At 44.3% G+C, this 22767-nt stretch overlaps 4 protein-coding genes across 4 annotated transcripts in view; 3 read left to right on the top strand and 1 right to left on the bottom strand.

Annotated features, from left to right (window-relative positions):
- The window catches only part of LOC131281495 (nuclear pore complex protein DDB_G0274915), a 28708-nt gene extending 18147 nt beyond the window's left edge, over nt 1-10561 (top strand). Inside the window, exons 6-11 of the mRNA XM_058310829.1 lie at nt 2301-2625; nt 4213-4233; nt 4598-4849; nt 5783-5992; nt 6132-6172; nt 8945-10561. Coding sequence (XP_058166812.1) covers nt 2301-2625; nt 4213-4233; nt 4598-4849; nt 5783-5992; nt 6132-6172; nt 8945-9887 — 1792 coding nt within the window. The 3' untranslated portion in view covers nt 9888-10561. The remainder of the gene's footprint in view (nt 1-2300; nt 2626-4212; nt 4234-4597; nt 4850-5782; nt 5993-6131; nt 6173-8944) is intronic.
- A 1382-nt stretch (nt 10562-11943) lies between these two features.
- LOC131282262 (large ribosomal subunit protein uL2) lies at nt 11944-13416 on the top strand. The gene is made up of 3 exons (XM_058311676.1): nt 11944-12038; nt 12348-12500; nt 12577-13416. The coding sequence occupies exons 2-3, from the start codon at nt 12363-12365 to the stop codon at nt 13222-13224; spliced, it is 786 nt and encodes a 261-aa protein (XP_058167659.1). The 5' UTR covers nt 11944-12038; nt 12348-12362; the 3' UTR covers nt 13225-13416.
- A 1188-nt stretch (nt 13417-14604) lies between these two features.
- Nucleotides 14605-17983, bottom strand: LOC131291272 (NEDD4 family-interacting protein 1-like). The gene is made up of 2 exons (XM_058320463.1): nt 17850-17983; nt 14605-16094 (listed from the first exon to the last, which is right to left on the bottom strand). The coding sequence occupies exon 2, from the start codon at nt 16048-16050 to the stop codon at nt 15379-15381; it is 672 nt and encodes a 223-aa protein (XP_058176446.1). The 5' UTR covers nt 16051-16094; nt 17850-17983; the 3' UTR covers nt 14605-15378.
- Nucleotides 17984-18410: 427 nt separating this feature from the next.
- On the top strand, nt 18411-21016 carry LOC131282773 (DNA replication licensing factor Mcm7). The gene is made up of 3 exons (XM_058312314.1): nt 18411-18438; nt 18528-20451; nt 20536-21016. Exons 1-3 carry the CDS (start codon nt 18411-18413, stop codon nt 20735-20737), a joined length of 2154 nt encoding a protein of 717 aa, XP_058168297.1. The 3' UTR covers nt 20738-21016.
- The last annotated feature ends 1751 nt before the right edge of the window (nt 21017-22767 follow it).

The following is a 22767-nucleotide window of genomic DNA, read 5'->3' as shown; positions in this document are numbered from 1 at the left end:
AATCCTCCTTCCACCTTGCGCTGCAGCAAGCAGGTGTCTGCCGGTTTCGGCGAAACTTGAGCCACCGAAAGGAAAAATGAACGTTCGGAAAATTAAGGAAAAAAAACACACACACACCCCATGTGTGTGAAGCAAAAGACGCGGACGTTCGCTAAATTAAAACAACCACACCACACCACTGCCCCCATCGTCCTCGCCCCCGCCCCCCATCACTATGTTGGACCGTGGCGATGCCGCTCACTGCGCATGGTGTTTCCGAGGCGCTTTTCCTCCTCAGTACGCCAGCAGCACCGGACGACGCCGCGCGCGCTTGTTGCGTTCACTGTGGGGGGTTGTTTTGGGCCTGTCCGTGTTGTTTTGTTTACGTTACCCAACCCGGCCGAAGACCAGATCGCGGATTCCTCAGCCACGATCCCGGTCCACCATCAACATCCTCCGTGAACTTCCCCAATCCCACGGAGAGAGATTTCCTTCGGGTGGAAATTATATTTTTACTATCCCACAAAACAAAATCACACAACCACCCGGCGGAAGTAAGGACAACGACAAGTGACACATTGAGCGAGAGAAAGAGAGAGAAAGAAAGCGAGTGAAGAAGAGGGTGGTTTTTCCGTTCTCGGCGAAGAAAAACGTGCCAGTGCGCGCGGAGAGCGAGAGTGAGAGTTTTATTTTTGCGGAGAAATTTTCCGACAGCAAAACCGAACCCAACGAAACAATAGTAGTGGTGCCTAGTAGTAACAGCGTGGTGAGGTGGAAATTAGAAATGATAATTGAACCGATCGGGTAGTGGGAGGTGGTCGTGGAGGTAGTATTAGTAATAGTAGTATCGACCAAAGACCGAAACAGTCGGTCGTGCTAAATCCGTGCGAAAGTGCCAGTGAAAATCTCCGCCTCGCCGAGTGCCGACGGACAGCGGAGGACGGTGCACGTCCTGTTGAATATATCGACCCAGCAAAACCCCCAGGACCGTGAGGACCGTTCCGACGCTGATCGAGTGCTTCGAAGCGGAAGGCTGATCTGTGATAACTGTGATATAGATAGATATCCCGGCTCGAAGGGTTGAATCGACCGCGGAAAACCGCATCTAGGCGAAGTCCGAAACGAAATGTTTACCTTCGAACGTCGAAGCAGAAAAATCGATACTGCATGCGACACCGTTCAGCATCAGCTTCATCTTATCTGACCCGAAGACGTACGCGAAAATCGATAAAATTACGAGTGGGAAGGGAGGGTGAAAAGAAATATAAAACACGACAAAATGTGCGTCCCGAAGTTCGTGTGGTCGTGTAGTTGTTTCGCCACCGCCTAAGCCCTTTATCGACACGATGGCACATGGGCTTATGATAAGCAACCGCGTACGCAACGGAGAACCCGCCCGGTGAAGGCACGCTCAAAGCCCTGTTGCGCTTTTGGGGGGCAACCTCCAGTGAGCAAGAAATTGAGAAAGGGTGTCGGATGTTAACCTAGTTCTGTTCGCGCGTCCTCCCCGATACCCCGGCCTTTATGCCCAGCAAGTGAAACAATCATAATTGAATTATTGTGCCTTAGACGTCGTGAAAATGCAATCCAATGCAACGGCCGGCTCACCGCCGATCGGCGCTCGTCGCGTCAAGACCGACCTGCACACGTCGGAAAAACTGTACGTCCACTCGGTAGGCCGATCCCGGTCGAACTCCCCGATGCATGCCGGGCTGCTCGGTAGGCACGGCCACCGGAAGGCCGCCAGCGAACCGAAGGGAATCCCCGGTGGACCTTTGTCATCTATGCCATCCTCAAGCAACGCCACTCCGACGACGACGACGACGACGACAACGTACCTGGCCGTGCCGGGTGGGTCGTCCGGTCGTCCGCTGGCACTGACGAGTCCGTGCAGGCAGCGGAGTAGCAGCACGGGCACTTCCGCCAAAGCCCAGCAGCGAGTACTTCCGCCGACGACAGCCGTTGGTGGTGGTGGTTCCGCCAGACTGAGCCTTAGTCCGTCCCGAGCGAACGACCAACTTCCGAGCGGTGCTGGAGTCGTAAATAGGTTACTATCGATTTTCTGCTTCCTTCACTGCCAAACTTGGTTCCAAGTCGTACCCAACAGGCCCCCGAAGTGGTCTTGTATTCGTTTCGCCCAAGTAATAGTTACTGGCAAAGTGTTTTCGCGAAACCATGTTGTTTGATCCTTGGGGCATAAAACAAGGAAATCAAAATTTATGTTATCTGCAAAGCTGTTTTCCGTGCGCCTCGCTTCTGCATAAACAAACTAATTTGCAATTTGTTTTCTTTTTGTGTTTTGCTACCTTCCCCCAAACCAGATCTCAACTTCCGGCGAGGGCGCGACTGCTCACCAGGCGCCTGCAGAACAATGCCACCCCGACGAACGGTTCCGAAAGTCCCCGCTCCATCGACAGCCTGCCCCGGCGAACCTTTGCCGGCGCGTACAAGACGGCCACCCTGAGCCAGTTCCACAACCTGGCCAACAACAACAACAACGGCAACGGCTGCACGGACTCCGGCTCGACCGCGACCAACTCCGCGGAAGATCTCACCCTGCTCGACAAGTCGCTGCGCAACTCCATGCTACAGGACGTGGTGCACTTCAAGAAGCAGCTGGTGCGACTACGTCGGATACTGCAAGAGGTAGGTGGTGCCGGCGGTTATCAACTTGCAATCCCCTTCTTCCGTTCACACCGTTTGTTGTTGTGTGTGGCCTAGAAAAAAAACCTTACGAATTTGTGTATTAGGTTCGCTTCGCTTTTCGATGGCCCTCGTCGCACTCCTTCCGCTTTCATCTGTGAACCCTCTGGCATGAGTTAACGTAGAGTCACCAAAGAAAGGGCACTAGCTCGTAGAACTCTCCGCAAGATTGCATGACACATCGTACAAGTTCCGTTCATCCTCATGAGACAATTGATTTTACAAGCACAAGAATGATCTGTTTTTGCGAAGCTATTTTTGGTCCGCAACTTGGTAAATTAATGGTTCCCCAAAGTCTCGCCGGCCGCAAGACTGTGAGGACGAGGCAAGAAAACATTCTTCGCAAATCGTCTACTAAACAATTTCGTTTGTACTGATCAGTGATGTACCGAAATGGGGGTTTTGATTTTTTTTAGGAAAAATATTCAGGTTAAATTTTTACTTTTGTTGAATAATTTTACATAACCAACTCCTCTTAACACAACATAAAAAGCTGGAACCTTTTACTCTTAGAACTAGACAACATGAAAGTGTATTCTTCTACTACACTGTTTTAAACCGTTTGACCCTTTCAATCCTTTCAACTGATGTTGCTTATTATTCGATGCAAACTTGTTGTATCAGAATATGCCGTTTTCTGATAAGAAAATTGTATATTTATTCAAATTACGAATAACGCTATAAGAACTACTTATCTGTTACCCAAAAAAGTTTTTTCTCTTTGGGACCTTAGTTCAATGAAATTTATTTCGAAATTATATGTTTTTAAACATCCAATATTTGAAAACATAAGAATAAGAATAGAAACATAAATCTCTAGAATAAAGTGAAATTTTGACACTTAGAGTTTTAAAAACTACAACTCGATAAGAGAAGTTTTCTCCAAAAAGTACGTCACTGATTGAACTGGTGATTAATAGCGCCTTATAACCCCATTGCGTATGTCAACATTCTGCGTAACTTTTCTACTAAATCTTTATCACTTTCACCTGAAATTCGCATAACTTGTTGCATATAACTCTCAATGTCGCGCATGTAACATATTTCGCCGAACTTGACGCACCTCACAAACATATCCTTTTCCACCAATTCGGGCGCCGGATCTCAGCTGTTACAGCTACACGTGCTCGCGATTGTTATCTGTTTCTTTCGTTTGTTTTTTTTTTTATATTGACTTGTATTCTTCTCTATTTTTTTCTTCGTTTATTTTTCTTTTTCTCTTTCTTTCTCTCTCCTTTCCTCTCTCAATGTCCCCCTCTCTCCTTTGATCGTCTATGTTTTATGCGCATCATCTTCCGTGTTAACGTTATTTATGTGGCGTATGTGTTGGCTCTTCATTTTACCTCGCCATCCAACACCGACCAACCTGTCCGGTGGCCATCCAACCGGTCCTTCCGTCCCTCCATTCCAACCCTATCCCTGGTGTATGTGTGTGTGTGTTGCCCCGAACGATCTTCAACCAACCCGCACCCCACGCCGCTGCCATCGATGTCGATGTGTTTGTGTTGTTGTCACTGTTGCCCGCAACAGGATGAAGAAAATTTGATGATGGTAGGTTATTAATATTATATTATTTATTCCTGAACTATTTTTAAGTTAGTGATTTTTAAGTAACACAATTGTTACGCGAAGCACAGTTGAAATAATGTCTTATCAGTGTGTCGCTACCCCAATGTAGTAACATTTAAAGTTTGAAGAGAGAAACATTAATGTCTTAATAATTTTACTGACCGTGTTGTCCAAATGTCGAGCACCCTTTGTGCTTGTAATGTTAACCATAGTAGTAGTAGTAGTAGTAGTAGCATGGAATGAATTTGTTTACAGCACACTAACCCTTGGCGAAGCCTCGAAGGCAGTTTTTGGGTAAGAAGCAACTCATCCTTTCAACCACTCCACTCTGTACTCCGCAATCCAGACCGACACTCTCAACCCATTTGAAAGTAACAATGGGCAATTCTTCACAACGGCAGCCGCGGTCGCTGCGGCCACCATCGGCAACAACGGCAACGGGCCGGCGACGGACGCCGGCAACGGAGGGCTCGGCGACAGCAACCGGCAGCAGGAGCAGGGCGTGCTAATCCGCGAGTCCGGCGTCGCCGCCCTGGCCCTGCTCGACGACCAACGGCAGGAGCTGGCGGACCTCAGAAGACAGGTGGTTTACCTTCAGGTATTTGCACGTTCATTTCCCGTTTATTTCTCTCCGACCTCTTTCGCTCTCCCTGCTGCATTTGCTAAACTAGTTTCGCTCACCAGAAAAAGCATGCACTATGCAACATTGCAGCAGTGCATCCGTTTAAGATTGTTTTTTTTTTTGTGCCCGTAGTGAACCGATATTGAATTTCCTTCTTTTCTTATTAAATAAAAAAAAACAACACTTCAACCACGGGACAATGAACTTTTAGAAGTCCGCAAGATCAAGGAAGAAGGTACCCGCATCAACGCTCGAACGTCGCTTATGTGACGCAAACAAATGCACACATTACTGGCTCAAATAGACGACCGATTGTCACATCGAATTATCTATTGCATTAAATGCACAATATTTTCTATTGTACTTACCTAAAACTGTACTTACTTTTCCTGCATACATTCTTCCTACCCTTCGCTGGACTTCTCTTTGCCATTCTCTATCAGGCTTCCTTATTGACTGTACACCGTTTACCAACCCGGCTTTCGTTGTTGTGAATTTCGTTAAATGTCGTTGTGGTTGCAAGATTTATTCTCAGAAAAAAATCCTATTGCATCACACAGTAATTTTATTTACCCTCACCAGCTGAAGATAGATTGTACATAATTTCAATTATGTTGTTAAATAAATTATTTCTCCCTTCATTTATTGTTTTCTATTTTTGTTTTGAATAATAAAACTATACAAAACGCTCCTTGTGATTAAGAAGCAGCGTTCAGTAGCAATCATTTGCTATTCGCGAATAGTTCGCTTCTTTTACCTTAGTATTGTAGCATTCAGTTAGGTTGTATTAGAGATAGAATATTTTAAACTTTTTATCGTGTATATCATATAAAACAATTTAGTCAGCTAGATGTTTAACCGTCTTGTTTTATCTTCTATTCGAAAACACCTATCAAACATATTTTCTAGGGCGAACTGACAACAAAAGATCGCACGATTCGACAACAGCAGAATCTGATCGAAAAGTACGAAGCGGAGCGGGAAAGGCAGGGAACGTCCAATGGAGCAGTGGCGGAGGCAACGGGAAGTGGCAGCGGAGCGGCTGCGGCCACATCGGACACGTCGTCCGGCGACCGGAACCACTCGGAAACCATCAGCCAGGCGACGCAAACTGAACGAGTAAGTTTCCCGGGAAGCCAACACCATCTCAAGTTCGCAAACCTGGGGGAGGGAGAACGTATTTTGAGCAAATCTAATTTGCCACTTCTTATGACCCCGATTTGTTTTCTTACAACCACCTCCATTTTCTCCTTTTCAGCTGAGGCCCGTCTCCTTCGGCGGACAGGAAGGATTAGGAAGGTAATTATGCCAGTTCACTGTTGCCCGTTATTTAGTGTTGGTGCGCCTTGCTGTGGCCATTCCCGTCGGAAAGCTCACTTAACTCATATCGATTTTACCTTTCCTTATTAGTGGGAATATTTAGTTCTATTAGGGGGATATTTATTTTGAATAGCTCCTATCCATTCATGTTCGGTCGTTGGTTTGTATCGGTACCTTTTCCTAACACGGTTTTCTTTTTTTCTTCTTTTCCTCCCATTCTTTTCTATCCCTTTGCTATTTACTTTCTAATCGTTTTCCTCATCAATGATGTCTTAAAATTATTTAAACTTAAAATAACTTCCTTGAAAGAGCCTTTCTAAATTACCTCCCGAGGCGTACGGTGTACGTGGCCGACTTTTTCCCTATCAGCCCCAAATCGTCCGCCTTCGAGGCGGCCCTCGTTACCCGTTTTGTCTTCCGCTGTCGGGCCATGGTTCACAGTTTAGTGTACCTTGCCGAGTGCATTCTGCACTTGATGCGTGATTTGTTTAAACGCTTCCTAACCCTACTAAGCCCTCGCGTAACAGCCTGTACCGATGCGGCGACAATGGTTTTCCCGGTGAGCTTTCCTTCGAACGGTAAACTAGGACACTTCTGCTCCCACCTTTATCGGAGAACCATCTTCGCCGGACCGGTCACTTTCATTTGTAGCACTTGCCGTAAACTTTACTCCTATCTCTATTGCTTCATAGCGTTGTTTTCGGCGCGTAAAGAGAGAACTCCCGAGGGTGACGATCGATGTGATTAATTTTTATTTCCCCCCCCATGTTTGCACCCGACAAATCCCCTTGCCCTCGCTCCGGAACCTTATGGAATGTTTTTCTTCTATTTTCTCTTTCTTTCGGAACATGCTCACACTGTAATGGCCATCGGGAAATTTCATCCTCCAAAATGGAACATTCGTCTATCGTAACACGCATCGTCGCATAAACAACTAACAATGTAACATTCGCCTAACACTGGATTAATACATGACCATCCCCGATCAATCTTCCATCTTCCACCAAATCGAACCAAAACCCACAAATATAATAACCACCCCGTGGCTTCTGCGCGTCCCTACCCCCACCCACTCCTCCGTCCACGCTTGGCTTGGCTTCGAAACAAAAACAAAAAAAAACAAAACTTCACAACAACCGGCCATACAGACTGCAACTGGGACAGGTACTGCTTTGTGATATCATTCTAGCGATAGGCATGCTGTGTGCAATCAATCTCATCTGCATCCTGCATCTCGTGCACAGCCGGGTGGACACTTGCCCTGCGCCCACGTGGTCGGAAAGAACGCCACCGGGCCGGTTACCGTACGGATCCTAGGGCCGGGTGGAAGGGCCAGTGTCCAAACGGATGTCGAAATCCGGGCGTGAAGAGATGTGGTTGGCTTTATCGTACTGTACTTTTTTGCTGTTTATCCGTTGGTCGGTTTTCCGTGTTTTCTTTTAACATGATCGCAAAGAAACAGTCATGTCGGTAGATCGTTGATCGTTTTGGTGTAGATAATAACGATGAGTGGATTTGTCCTATTTAAAGAAGCAAACATATTTATGTTCCCTATATTTCCATGCCTCACCCGAGCAGTTGAACAAGGTAAAAGGATACATCTGATCTGAATGAGCACAGACTTTAGCCGCTTCAACTTCCTTCATGTTTCATCCGCTTCACCGCTACTAATATGAACTAACACTAAGAAGACCACTGTAGATAACATCATGCAACGTACAGGAAGGGATCAATCTGAACTCGAAATCGGTGGCGTAACCGTATTTTCCTGATAATAGTGTACTTTTATTTGAGCTAGATTACCACAACAGTATTGGCAACTTAAACTAGACTATAGAATTGCCTAGGAAACCGTCAGCAGCTGATCGAACTGTACTTTTTTGAATTTTTAAAATTTCAACAGTATTCAGCAACAGTTCAACAGTTGTTCATGAGTTCAATATTTATTCAAGGTTTCTCATGGTATGCCCTTGCACGCATCCATATGGAATGAAATATAGAAACAGAATAGAAATGAATAGAAACACAAAAGACTATACTATTTTTAAGACTGATTATTTTTATAAATTCTTTTGATTTCTGTTTTTGACAACGAATTATATAAAAATACGAGATCACTAGAGATCGTGGAAATTGTTCTATTAGTTTTAAACAGTATTCAGTCTTTCGTGTTTTAAAGCTCAACAGCAAACTCTTCTTGCGAAGCTAGGGTGAAATCAGTATCCAACTCTATCCGTTTTTGAGACTTCTCTTGAGACAATTCTTTTGCCCACGATTGCTCGTTTCATTTTTGTACAATAATTGTGAACAACTCCAAATGGAGACACATTTATAGGTACTCTTAGCAGAACCCGTCTACACAAAACTTCAACATAGTAGAGTTGGTTGATAAAGTAGGAATACATTTTGTTGATTCACAACTTCACGATATCCCTAATTCAATTTTGTGAGAAATCAGAACGAAAGCACGAAATAGTGTGAATTCAATCATTAAAAGCAATTGACAAAAAGGTAGCCTGACGAAGCTGAGAAAGATGAAAATGTAGAATAACTTATATTTATTGACAAGTTTGTAACAAGTAATACTCAAACGCTAACGTGGTGCTTGAACGTAACCTAGAAGTGTGAACGGTGTAACTAAATAGAATGCTTCCAAAAACAATCAACAGCCTCCACGAACTTCATTCAGTACCCCTAAGATTTTTCTGTTATTTTCCCACACTAATTGTTTCCACTTGTCATTTCTTACAGTCGCAATGAACACCCAACAACGCCCAAGAACGGCTTGCGCACACCAACAGCGGCCAACAGCAGCAGTAGTAGTAGCCCCAACCACGGCCAAACCCCTCAGAACTCCACCACCAATGGGCCGTCGTTCTCCGCCAACCGGTCAACGCCGACCAAAACGCAGATCTCCTCCGTCTACACGCAGCTGTCCTCCGTGAGGCACAGTATGACCGGAAGCAGCGCACCATCCACCCCGACAGGGCCCGGTGCACCAACAGCCCTTCGGCGAACGTCACTCGGCTCCAGCCACAACCTAAGCTCGTTCGGACTCCACGGAACCCCTTCGCCCGGTAGCAAACCCGTTCGAACTACGCACATTGGCACGTTGGCGGCTACAGGCCGACAGCCCACGAACGGTGATCGCATTCCGGTGCTTGCGAACGGAACGGCCAAGCACACGAAAGGTGCCCCCAACCGGACACCTCCCTCGGCGCAAACGAACGGAACCATCCCAACCGGTTCCTCCCCGTCCAAACCGAGCGGGCTCAACGGTATGGCCAAGCGAACAACGGCCACCATCATCCGGCCACCGTCCTCCTTCGGAGCCAACATTGCACCGCTCGATGCGCAGCAAACAATGCTCAAATCTAAATCAGCTCCGGCAACACCGTTGGTACCGAATGGGAAACTGCTTACCGCTCCGGCCACCGGGAACACCACGGACACGAGTCTCACCAACACCGCACCGCTAAACGGTGCCCACTCCACGGTGAACGGTCGGGCGGAGGCTTCCGGCGAGAACGAAAGCAGCGGCAGGGAAACATCCGACGAGTGGGAATCCGACAAGGACTCGGTGATCAACGGAGCAATAATGGGTGCGGTAAAACTGCTTCCAAACGGACCGACAGGTTGTAGCGACGGAAGTACCACCATCGGCAGCACACCCAATGGGATCGTTGGACACTAAAACGGGGGAAAAACCATGGGACGTAGTGTAGAGTAGGGCGTGTGATAGATACAGGGCTAGTGGGAAGCGGCGGGCGTTGATGAAAGGTGGTCCCAATTCCGTTCCAGGTATTATTATAGCCGCTCATAGTGGTAAACTTTTATTTTATCGGCAATGAATGAAGATTTAAGTTCACTTCGATTAAGCTGGCCGGAAGAAGCTTCCGCTCTTTCGTTCCATAGGGTTTGTACATGAAACATAAGAAAAACACCCACATACACACTCAACCGCTAAAGTAGAGGCTCTCGACCCCATCGTCGTAAAGTTAATTTAATCCCCTACATTCTTTATTTGTTGTACGACCATGTTTTTGAATAACTTTCAGCGGTTTGAGAGACATAGTAAAAGCCTCGCTTCAACAAACGTTGCCAATAATAATGCAAAAAATCGTATATTTTGGGTGCTCGGAGGGCAAGTGAATTACGACACCATGTAGTGATGGTCATTTTCCTTTCAATTAGTTTTGTTTTTCTCATTGGCCAAAACCCGGTAAGCAACTCGATCATATCTTTTTAAGTGAAAATCGTACACCCGCTAATGTTAGGTAACGCAATGAACTGCAAACAACCAAACAACAACCAACCTGTTGATGTACGAGTAATATAATAAATATTGGAAAACAAAAACCCCAAACCGACTAAGCAAACATCCAGCAAACACAAGGAGACATATATATATGAATATTTAAACGAAATGTGATCGATTTGTGTAATCCAATACATTTGTACATGTTCTCAATGAAGGACAGCATAAGCAAGCAAAAGTAACATACAAACATTAAATCCTGTATTTATCTGCAGCGCTTGTTTTGCGATGAAAAAGTGGTCACCACCAATGATAAAAGCACAAACACACATCGTTAAATCTTAAAATAAAAGCCTGGACAGAACTGCAACATAGCACTGTTAACGAGTTTCGTACTTTTGTGGCGATACTTTATGGAAAAGAAATGGGTTAGCATTAGAATGAGACAATAGTTTAATGTATCGAAAGTTTTTACTTAAAATATGATCATTATTATGATGATGTGTTCGATCTAAATTTCCAATTCGTAAACACATTTGTACTCGTTATCTACGTTTCTCTGTCGAGTGTTGAGCCTGCTCACTTTCTAATCAAATTTTATTTGCGTTTTCAAGAGTTGGCAAAAGCCCACTATCCTTTGCTTTTAAATTGTTTTAGTTAGCAAATGTTGTTATAATTGGTAGAACATATTTTACCCCGTGGCTTATTAGCCGAGCATTGTAAACACAGAGTGTAAAGCCAATGAATCATAAGTATTTTCTCACGATTTATGAAACTGGAAGCGGCATGAAAGTAAAGCAAACAAGGAGCAACAAGTTGTGAGTTTGCAGCCTAATCCCAAATAAACAAAATGTACGCACGTCCTGTGACTATATGTACTATTATTGAACTATAAAAGTTGCAAACATATTTCGAGAATAAATTATTGATCCATTAAAAAACTATAACCTGCGTCAATCTATCTATACCTGTAGAACCACGTGGCAACTACTAAACAAAAATATCATTTAAATAAAGTGTTGTTTCGTTTTCATCATAACTTCTCTTATAACGTCCATGCCAGTTAAAAGTTTTTAAAAATTAACCAATTTATGTTTCAACTTTTTTAACAGGGAATGGGATAATTTCTACTGTACATTTTCCAGTAAATTTAAAAATTTGCTTGCACCAACCGCTTTATCAGAAAATTCAAATTTCCTTTGAACGTTCTAGGTCTCTATTACAAGATCATGCAAATATTTAATACCACTTTTTTTTTGCTTTTTCTTAACTGAAACCATGTCTTTAAAACCCATTGATTAATCTGATTAGTTAGTTGAAATCTCTTGGTATCATGATATAATAAACACAAATTTATAAAAGTTTTTAAAGGTTCGTAAATAGCACATAGAGGCCAGGAACGTAATGCTATTCCGTCAAAAAAACGCATACTTTGACAGTTGCGAACGCATCTTCGATCTGTCAATGAGTTTGCGTTCCGCCATTTCCTCATTTAGACAGTTCGGCGATTCTCTCTTTCTTTCCGGCTCGTCGCAGAGTCTAGTGAACACACATTTTGTGTATCATTAAATTTACATTTTAAGCCTCGTAAGTGTTTCTAGTGGAAAAAATCTATCATAAACATGCATTGCACTAGTGTCGGCGACGGTGGGATTTGTGCGTTGTGGAGAATTTCCCCTCAATCGCCTGCAATCAGTTGTTCGTGGCCAATGTTTTTCCACATCGCACGGTGCTAGCCCCTGGAAAGCAGGGTAGCTAACGAACCGAGTGTATATGATTTGTTTAACCGAAACTGTGCTGCATGTTTTGTGTCGATTTTTACCCGATGATTGTGTAAATATACACTCCCAGAAGACCGTCGATTTTAATATTAGTTTTTTTTTTGTTCTTCTGCAGTCGTAGGGCGTCGAAATGGGACGCGTCATTCGCGCACAGCGTAAAGGTGCCGGATCCGTTTTCCGGGCACACACCAAGAAGCGAAAGGGACAGCCTAAGCTGCGCCACCTTGACTACGCTGAACGTCATGGATACCTGAAGGGAGTCGTGAAGGTAAGTGTGTACATCCTCGTTGGGACCGAATGGACAACGTCAGCTGATGTTTGTTCTCTTGTGTATCTTGTTGTAGCAAATCATCCACGATCCAGGCCGTGGTGCCCCGCTGGCGGTCGTGCACTTCCGCGACCCGTACAAGTTCAAGATTCGCAAGCAGCTGTTCATCGCCGCCGAGGGCATGTACACCGGCCAGTTCGTGTACTGTGGTCACCGTGCCCAGCTGCAGATTGGCAACGTGCTGCCGATCGGTCTGATGCCCGAAGGTACCATCGTGTGCAACCTGGAGGAGAAGACCGGTGACCGTGGCAAGCTGGCCCGTACCTCGGGCAACTACGCCTCGGTGATCGCTCACAACCCGGACACCAAGCGCACCCGTGTGAAGCTGCCGTCCGGTGCCAAGAAGGTGCTGTCGTCGGCCAACCGTGCCATGGTTGGCATCGTTGCCGGTGGCGGTCGTATCGACAAGCCCATCCTGAAGGCCGGTCGTGCGTACCACAAGTACAAGGTGAAGCGTAACTGCTGGCCGAAGGTGCGTGGTGTGGCGATGAACCCCGTCGAGCATCCGCACGGTGGTGGTAACCATCAGCACATCGGTAAGGCTTCGACTGTCATGCGAGGCACGCCCCCGGGTCGCAAGGTCGGTCTCATTGCTGCCCGTCGTACCGGTCGTATCCGTGGTGGCAAGGGCGACGAGAAGTTCAAGGAGAAGGAGAAGAAGTAAGCGGGACGAACGGTCGTATGTCGTCGTGGTGGGGGTGGAGGTGGTCATCCGCTACTACGATCTTCTATTTTTGTTGATATGGAGAGCAAGTGACTGTCAACATTCGGCACATGATGATTGCGAAAGGAAGACAGTGGAGAAAGTGTAAATGGAGGTTGAAAGATAATAAAAAAAAGAAACCTTCCAAACAAATTTCAGCTCATGTTGTGATAAGAAACGTGAACGTTTCGAATTAACCGAAAATTACAGTTTTTTTAACCAAGCAAGCCCTAATAGTCGCCTAGCAACTAAATATAACAGAATGTCTATAAAGACTAGCCTTATGCAGCTGGCAATATTCCGTTAAAATCAACATAATTACATAAATTACACTTAACCCGGAGTCTACGAAAAATCCAATTGTTATGTTTCAATTTACCAGGTAAATTTGCAAGATGTCCACAAGTACCGCTCCCTTAATTTAAGTTTTATTTTACATCCTTGATATGTCATCAAAAATAGAGCTAAAATTTCCCGCTTCTAGGCTAGGAAGATTTTCCTCTGCTTCTTCTGGGACGCCACTGATGGTTTGCAAGCAAATTTAATCGACTACATGCGCTACTCCATCATAACGTATATTAAACCGTTGGTACAAAAAACAAGAGTTTTAACACAATTTAACCATATTGATTACAACAGGTATAGAACCAAAACATTTTGTAAGCAGTAGAGCAGACTAGTAGCAAGCATTAGGTTCTCCTGCCATGTGGCGTAAAGAAGTTTGATCACCATGAGTTTATACTATTTTTTTTATTTATAATTTTTACGTTTTTCACAATATTGAGATATACTTTTACAATTTTACTTTTGTTCATTTAATAGTAGTGTAGATGTAGATGTATTCTTTCATAATGCGATAAAGCAATTTTTTGCTGTGCCAATCCACGATCTCCTGGTAGCGCCGGTCAACTTTCCTTACTACTATATCCCCTACATTCACCATGCATAGTTTGCAAGTTGCTGCAAGTGGCTTTTTTTTGTTTCCCTTCAGCATACGTTAACTTCCATTTATTCTCACCCGCCCAAACTGCTCGTTGTTACAAACTATTTACAAAGTATAAAAATATGGTTTCTCTTTATGTTTTGCACTCCAGCTGTCGATGCTATTTCCCGGGTGTTTTGTGTTAGCTTTATGTTTGCAATGCAACACAATCAGGATCGCTGGCCCTCCGCCCACCTTCCTGTTTGTTTCATTTCCGTTGCGTACTCAACTGTCGGATTATGGCCTTAAATTAAATAAATTTCCCATCAAAGATTTAACAACTGAAATGAATAAACCCTTGGCGAAAATAACAGCAAAGTATTACGGAAGCAACAAGCACGTAACTAAAGTGTGCACACGAACGTAATTCTACCATTTAGGAATGCCTTTTTTGCGAATCCCGTTTCCGTGGCAATCGGGGGAAAGTGTTTTCGGTTGGAGTGAATGGGAAAACGGAAATACTCCAATGGCTGTGGCAAGCCTATTTGGATCGTGCAACATTAAACACCGACCGTCGAACATTCATTCATGGAGGATGACGCTTGCTTCCCAACACAACTAGTGTTGATGTGATTAATGTGGCGAAGATGTGTTACTGATTGCTATCACAAAACTAATGGTAATCCCTTCAGCCCTTTGCTACGAAACGAAAACAACATACAAACACAAGTATCCAACCACAACGATGATCTACAGGGTAACATAGCTGCGCCTTCTGGCCCCCAACACATATGGTTCCGCTTTCCCTGAATAAACGTTTAGACAAGCGTGTATTTGGTGGTGCTACCGTCTGCGGTTTGCATCGCCCGGATCTGGTTCTGTAGTTAAACCGAAGCCTCTCGGGGACACATTAAAATGGTTTCAATATTTTCCATCTACGGATGGAGATTTTGGGTTCAAAAGAAGACGATTAAAAATCATTTACTTTATATGTATGGGGAAAAATATAACATCTATCACGGAAAATCACACGATATGATAAAAATCTTAACGATTTTCTTTTCCCGCTTTTCTCGCTCCCTTCCCGTTTTCTTGTGATGTGATAGCCACATGCACGTACTTCTGCGACAAAGTAGAATGGAAATGGTTTTCCTCGAAACATTGCTACGTGTAGACAAGGACAGGCGGGGAATCTAGTAGAAAAATAGCAGCCGCTCCTGGGCGGACGAGGAAAGCAGACGCCAGGTCCGTTTGATGCTCACGTACTGCACCAACGCTCGGACGCAGATCAGGAAACCGAACGCCATGATCAGCCACCACAGCCAGGAGTTTTCGTGCGACGCAAAATCGGTCGAGTTCTTCACGATCAGCGTCCACTTGGCGAGCGACAGCCCGAAACCGGACAGGGCGCCGTAGCGGGCGGCGATCGTGTGGCAGAAGCAGGTCAGCACCAGGAACCCGATCCAGTTGAACAGGAACGCGATGAAAAAGGCGGTCACGAACACAATGTCCGTACCGAGCAGCCCATTGTCGGCGGTAATGTTCTCGCCGTCCGCGTCGATGGCAATGAAGGTGACCTGCGGTCCACCCGGGACGCCCGGTCCGCGGCCCATACCCATCGAGGTAATGCTGGGCGGTGGCGGTGGCATCTGGGGCTGCATCGGCGGAATCGGTAGCTCATGGTTGATCATCTTCTCCATCTGCACCTCCTCGTACGTTGGGAGCTTTGTGGTCAGTTCCGGAACCGGGACCGACTGTTGTGAATAGTTATCGCCCTGCGAATCATTCGCCTCATACGGTGGCGGCGCACTGAAGTCGGCCTTTGGTGGCGGAAGCTCATCCGGCCGGTTGTTTGTCGGTGGCATTTTGATGCTGCTGTTTTGGTTTCTTTTCCGCTTTTGTACTGGATCTACAAGACAAGAAAAGACACAAGGAAATTTTGATACACACTTGTTTCTGGTCCCATTCTTGATGAGCTGGCTATCTAAATGGATTGCTTTGTTTGGGGATTTTCTTTTATCTTTGCATTTCATCATGTGATTGTTGTTGTTATCGTGAATGTCTAAATTTTACGTTCCATAAAATGTTTGAAACACGTTAATCATTCGGTTCCCTCTTGGATACATCGCTTTCTCATAAAATAGTATTTAAAAAAAAAACTCCAAGCCACGACTCAAAACAAAATATTAACCGTTCTGTTTTTGATGACTAACACAAGGTCTCGGAAGCAGAGTATCGATTTTCTAGAATGTCATACGCGTCGCAACTCGTAGAAACACGTCGGTAATCTTACCGATAGCTATCCGTAATCCGTGATTATTTCGTTCGTGCTTTCGCCAACTATTGCGTTTTTAACTTTTTCCTTTGCTCAACTTTCGCTACGCTTCACTTCCACCAGCTGCCTGCACTATTTCGTCACCTCTTGTTGTCGTCGACCTTTTCCCTTGGAATCAAGGCAACAGCATCAGCGAGATATTAACCTTCAGATCTACAACCGCCTACCTGGGTAAGTTTTGCGCTTTTATTTTGCAATTACTTCGAATTGAACAGTTATATCGACTCGAAATTCCTGGAATGCCTCAAGCAACATGTTCTCTATCATTCTGCCGAAAACCGACTTTTTATTTTTATTCTAAGTATTTTTTTACACCATTTTTCTATTTATACCCCTTAAATCTACAACCGCCTACCCGGGTAAGTCATACGTTTTGTACGAGAGTTTATATTTTTCTGTACCAAGACAAACCACCAGTAGGTGAAAGGAGGTGCCCCTCGGGTTTTTCTTTTTATATTTATATTGAAAACAATCCAAATTTATCTAAGACACACTATGAAAAACTGTTTTACTCCTCGAACTCCTCGAACAATTAGTAATAAGATAAACTCGAAGACGATGTACAAATATGCAAATTATGCTACATTTTGGACCACACAGCGGCAACGAAAGCATTCTAGGTGAACTTTCATAATTTGCTACACAAAATAATAATTTATTAATTGCAAGAAAATCATGATGCAACGGGTTGAATTAAATACAAAAGAAACTGTTATCGTTTGAAACAAAACGATCGAATTTATGTATATGAGCTAAGTTTTAAAATGTTAAGGCTTAAATATCAGTTGTAACAATGTATAATGAAGAATTTCCTCCAGATATGCCACTGAATTTACTGAGGAACATGAACATTTCCAAAACGTAAAGTTTAATAGAAAAATATTTCTACATCGTTGAAATTTCAATTTATAAGCAAAAATGTTGAAGGCACCAAGAATTTACTTCACCAGAAACTTAAGAAGTATAAACAAACACAATAACTTATTGAAAATGTATGGTTTACAGAGTTGGCGATTGTAGATCTATGGGATAAAATATATTTGAATGAAAAAATTACTTACTTATCGAATTTTTAATATTATTATTTGAATGGGATGTGTTAGAAAACATTCTTAAGTATCATTACTGAAAATTTCAACTCACTACGGCATCTAGAACAAAAGATATTAGCTTTGAAGCACAGCAAAATGCAAACCCCCATACAAAACGTATGGCCTACCCGGGTAGGCGGTCGTATGTTAACGTAGGTATTTTTGGTCGTAGACCTGAAGGTTAAATAACCGAGAGGCTTCCGGATCGCTGCAGACTAATTTATCTTCGTACACTCACCAGCGCTCAGAAGAGGATTGCGAATTATCTTCCCCGCTGGAAATATTTGTTCAATGATACTGACGCACAGAAGCGCGGAGCAATTTGATGCACACACAAAGTTTAGGGCAAATAAATTTTCTTCTCTTGTCTTCTTTTTTCTCCCTGTTTTCGTTTGCCGTGGCTACGCCCAAGGTGACTATATACAATATTACTTTATATTCACCTTAACTCCGACTACCAGTTGACAGATCATTTCCTCAGGCGTATCAGGCGTTTATGACGAAGTGTTGAAGTACGGTTTCCGACATTTGTACTGGAAATTTAAGTTTAAGTTAGTTTGAAACTGATCAAACTGTAAACTACAACCGCTAGCTGACAACCAGGATGAATAGATGTCTCTACACCTTGGGCTCAACAATTCGAATGTCACAATTTGGCGCGAATAACAACGCCATTATTAGCTGTTCGTTTGGAAATTGGCATCGCTTCTCTTGCTTCTTGTTATTTTGAGCGTAATCTAAAGAGTTTCTACGTTTAGTTCCGTTTTTGTGTTACAATTTATTGTCTTTCTGTATAAAAATGCAACGGGATTACGCTGCTGATAAAGGTAATGTTCTATATTGTGTATACTTTGCGTTACGGTGTGATAAACAGAATTGTATCTTTCCTTCGTTTGTACGCGCTTGGGATTTGCAGAAACTATCAAGTCCTTTCTGGCGGAGTTTTACCGTGAGGAAGACGATGGTAAGAAAAACTTTGTGTACGCGCGGCAGATAACGAAAATCGCGCACCGAGAACAGATTCAACTGACGATCGATCTGGACGATCTCGTCAGCTTCCGGGATGAGCTGGCCGAAGCGGTGCAGGCGAACGCGCGTCGCTACGTGAAAATGTTCTCGGATGCCATCTTTGAGCTTCTCCCGTCGTATAAAGAGCGCGACCCGGTGTGCAAGGATACGCTGGACATCTTCATCGAGCATCGGTTGATGATGCAGGGCCGGCTGCACAATCCCAATGACGCGCGGGACGCACGTAACGCCATCCCGATGGAGCTGGTGAAGCGGTACGATGTGTACTTCAAGGCACCGAGCGTTTCGAAGGCGGTGTCCATTCGCGATGTGAAGGCGGAACACATCGGCAAGCTGGTGACGGTGCGTGGCATCGTGACGCGCTGCACCGAAGTGAAACCGATGATGACCGTGGCGACCTACACGTGCGATCGCTGTGGCTCGGAGACGTACCAGCCCGTGGCTGCGATGAGCTTCAAGCCAACGGTTGACTGCCCATCGGAGGACTGTCGGGTTAATAGGGCTGGCGGTCGGCTGTACCTGCAGACGCGCGGCTCCAAGTTCGTCAAGTTCCAGGAGGTTAAAATCCAGGAGCACAGCGATCAGGTCCCGGTGGGACACATTCCGCGTACGCTGACGATCATGTGTCGCGGTGAAACGACCCGTCAAGCCCAACCGGGCGATCATGTGGTAATTACGGGTGTTTTTCTACCAATCCAAAAGACGGGCTTCCGAGCCGTCGTTTCTGGGTTGTTGAGTGAGACGTTTGTCGACGCACATCGTATCATTTGCCTGAACAAATCGGACGATGGCGAGCTAAGCAACGAATTGACGCAAGAAGAGCTAGATGAGTTGGCGAAGGACGATTTCTATACGCGCATTGCGAGCAGCCTTGCGCCGGAAATTTATGGTCACTTGGATGTGAAGAAAGCGTTGCTTCTTTTGCTTGTTGGCGGTGTCGACAAGAGCCCGGATGGTATGAAGATTCGTGGCAATATTAACATCTGCCTCATGGGTGATCCGGGTGTAGCTAAATCGCAGCTACTCGGGTACATCGATCGCCTTGCCGTACGCAGCCAGTACACCACTGGACGTGGTTCTTCCGGCGTCGGACTTACGGCGGCTGTCATGAAGGATCCGCTTACCGGGGAAATGGTCCTCGAAGGTGGTGCCCTCGTACTAGCCGATCAGGGTGTCTGCTGCATCGATGAGTTTGATAAGATGGCCGATGCCGATCGTGTTTCGATCCATGAAGTAATGGAGCAGCAGACCATTTCCATTGCTAAGGCCGGCATCATGACGTGCCTGAATGCACGCGTCTCGATCCTTGCCGCCGCCAATCCGGCCTACGGTCGGTACAACCCACGGCGCACGATCGAACAGAACATTCAGCTACCGGCGGCACTGCTGTCGCGTTTCGATCTGCTCTGGCTCATCCAGGACAAACCGGACCGTGACAACGATCTGCGACTGGCTCAACACATTACGTACGTGCACAGTCACGGCAAGCAGCCAGCAACACGCATCAAAACGCTCGACATGACGCTCATCCGTCGGTACATTGCGCTCTGCAAGCGCAAAATGCCCGTCATCACACCGGAACTGTCGGACTACATCGTGAATGCGTACGTTGAGTTGCGCCGAGAGGCACGGAACAGTCGCGATATGACGTTCACGTCGGCGCGTAATCTGCTCGGAATCTTGCGCCTTTCGACTGCGCTGGCCCGGCTTCGGTTGGCCGACACGGTGCACAAGGATGACGTCCAAGAGGCACTTCGTTTGCTTGAAATGTCAAAGGATTCGTTGAACCAGACGGAGCAACGCGTAACACAGTACGTAGAACCTTTCCGTTATGTGACAAAACTTCAGCTAACAAATCGTCTACTAAAACCCTTTTCTCCTTGCATCTTTTGCAGCGTACAAAACACATCTGACAAAATCTTTGCCCTCGTCCGGGAGCTGGCTGGTGAAAATAAGACGGTCAAGATGGCCGACATTATGGAACGGTGCACCACCAAGGGCTACAAGCCGGACGAAGTGGACTCGTGCATCGAAGAGTACGAGGAGCTGAACGTGTGGCAGGTCAACCAAACGCGGACGAAAATAACCTTCATCTAAACTCGGCACCTTTTTTCATTTTACATTCATTTCCATTTCTTACTTCACTCGACTGTTGTTTTTAAATCTCTAAAAGTAATTCAGGTATTGTTCAGTGGAACGGTAGTATCGACAGTCGCCTGGAGGGTAGCTTGTAGATCATGTTTTATTAAAGTAATGTGTGTGAATTAAGAGTTTAGTACCAATTTAGGTGACTAAGAACGTTCAAACAAGTATATTTCATTCTTTATTAGTTGTGAGTTGTTAATGGTAAAATAAATAAGAGATCATGACAAACAATGAGTCTATTAAACATTATTCGTGTGCCGAAAATACGTTTGAACTACGATGTAAGCTTCAACACGTCCCTCGTTGGTCGCTAACATGTTGCAGAGACAAAGAGTAGACTCCCGATTATTCGCGATCGGAAGCAGTTAACAACGATTTTAAATACCACACACCCATTTAGTGACCCAGTTATAAAGGAAATTATGCACAGATTATACAAACCGGCTATTGAATCATTATAAAATGGTATAGGTGCCCTTACCCCATAAAGAGGGTCATATAAACTCTTCGATCAGAGAGCTTAGTTTAGGATAGAAGAGCAATGCACCATAGAAATCGGTTTCAATCAAACTACTTCCGTCTTTACACTATTTATAATTCAAAAGGAGTGAGATGAATTAATTCTGAATTGAATTGCAAAATGAAGTAACCAATATGTATGAATCGATTCACAAACACGATTCAGAACACAAACTATGTATGAAGCAAAACTGGAGGATAGTGAATCAAAACGGAACTTGTCGAACTAATCGATTTTAGCCTGCGCATTCGCGTCCTTATGCAGCGATGGGTACCTATGCTAGTAGCGCACTTCGCTCAAGCTGCTGTACCAGGATTACAATATCAACTGCTACTAACAAATAACTAATTCCAATTCACTCAATCTAGGAGTTCGATAAAAAATTATGCTAACTACACTACACGATATTTGAGACATCTCGCATAATTATTGAAACCAGAAAGAGAGCTCTAAGTTGCATCTAAATGGATACTGACAAAATTGTTCTCCGTGGAAAATTCTGATCGTTCCATACCACACTAACGCACTTTGGCTTAGACCTCGGCCCCACACCTATGCGGGCCACCCCACCCACATGCATACAACGCAAAATCTACTAAGTCTATCTGTACCAAACTTGGCTGAAGCATTGCTTATTTATTATTCTTTCGAATGTCCTCCTTCCCACCACCCTTCCTCCAATTATGACATGTAGTTTACAAAATTTGGTACACATAATACATAAATATGTAGTCATCGTGTAATAAAATTTCATCGCTCTAGAGGAAGGGGTAAGAGGGGCTACCATCTTCATGGACTGCAGAACGTCAACTATCTGTTGTCGTGGTCCAACTAAGGTTTAAGCACAACTTTTCTCATACTGGCTTCAATTGATTAATTTTAAATGGTTTCACTAAGCTGGAAGCACATTTAGATAATGAATGCAAAATGTATTTAAACATGGTTTGGTCGACTAAAAAATAGTATTTTCAGCAAAATTTAAGTTTTTAAAAATCTAGATATTGAATGAAAACACTATTTTGTTTGGAAATTATTTCTACCCGGATGAAATCGGGTTAATCAGCTAATAAAAAAAAAATTGTTCGATTTTATCCTCCAAATCATTTACATTAATGTCATTTGCGTAAACTTCTTTTAATTTTTAGCAGCATTGTAGTTTTTGTTCTATTGATAAATTCAAGTCAACAAATATTTTAAACGGTTCAATGGTTTCTTCGTATTTGTCTGCTCTTTGAGCTATTTGGGCAGTATATTATCGCAAACGATGTAGAAGGTATTGACTCTGAAATCATTCAGATTTTTGTTTGTTCCTTTCCGAATTCGCTCATTCGAATCAAACGATAAGGCAGTTAGTCTTGTAGCTTCCCTTTCGATTTCATCAAAATTATTTCTGAAATTATTAACAAAATGTGTGAGAGATCGAAGTAAAATTGACGCTTTTATTATTTCGCATTCTACTCAT

This window comes from Anopheles ziemanni, chromosome 2 (assembly GCF_943734765.1).
Source record: "Anopheles ziemanni chromosome 2, idAnoZiCoDA_A2_x.2, whole genome shotgun sequence".
Taxonomy (NCBI): domain Eukaryota; kingdom Metazoa; phylum Arthropoda; class Insecta; order Diptera; family Culicidae; genus Anopheles; species Anopheles ziemanni.
The sequence above is the reverse complement of the archived record's forward strand: the minus strand, read 5'-3'. Positions and strand labels throughout refer to the sequence as shown.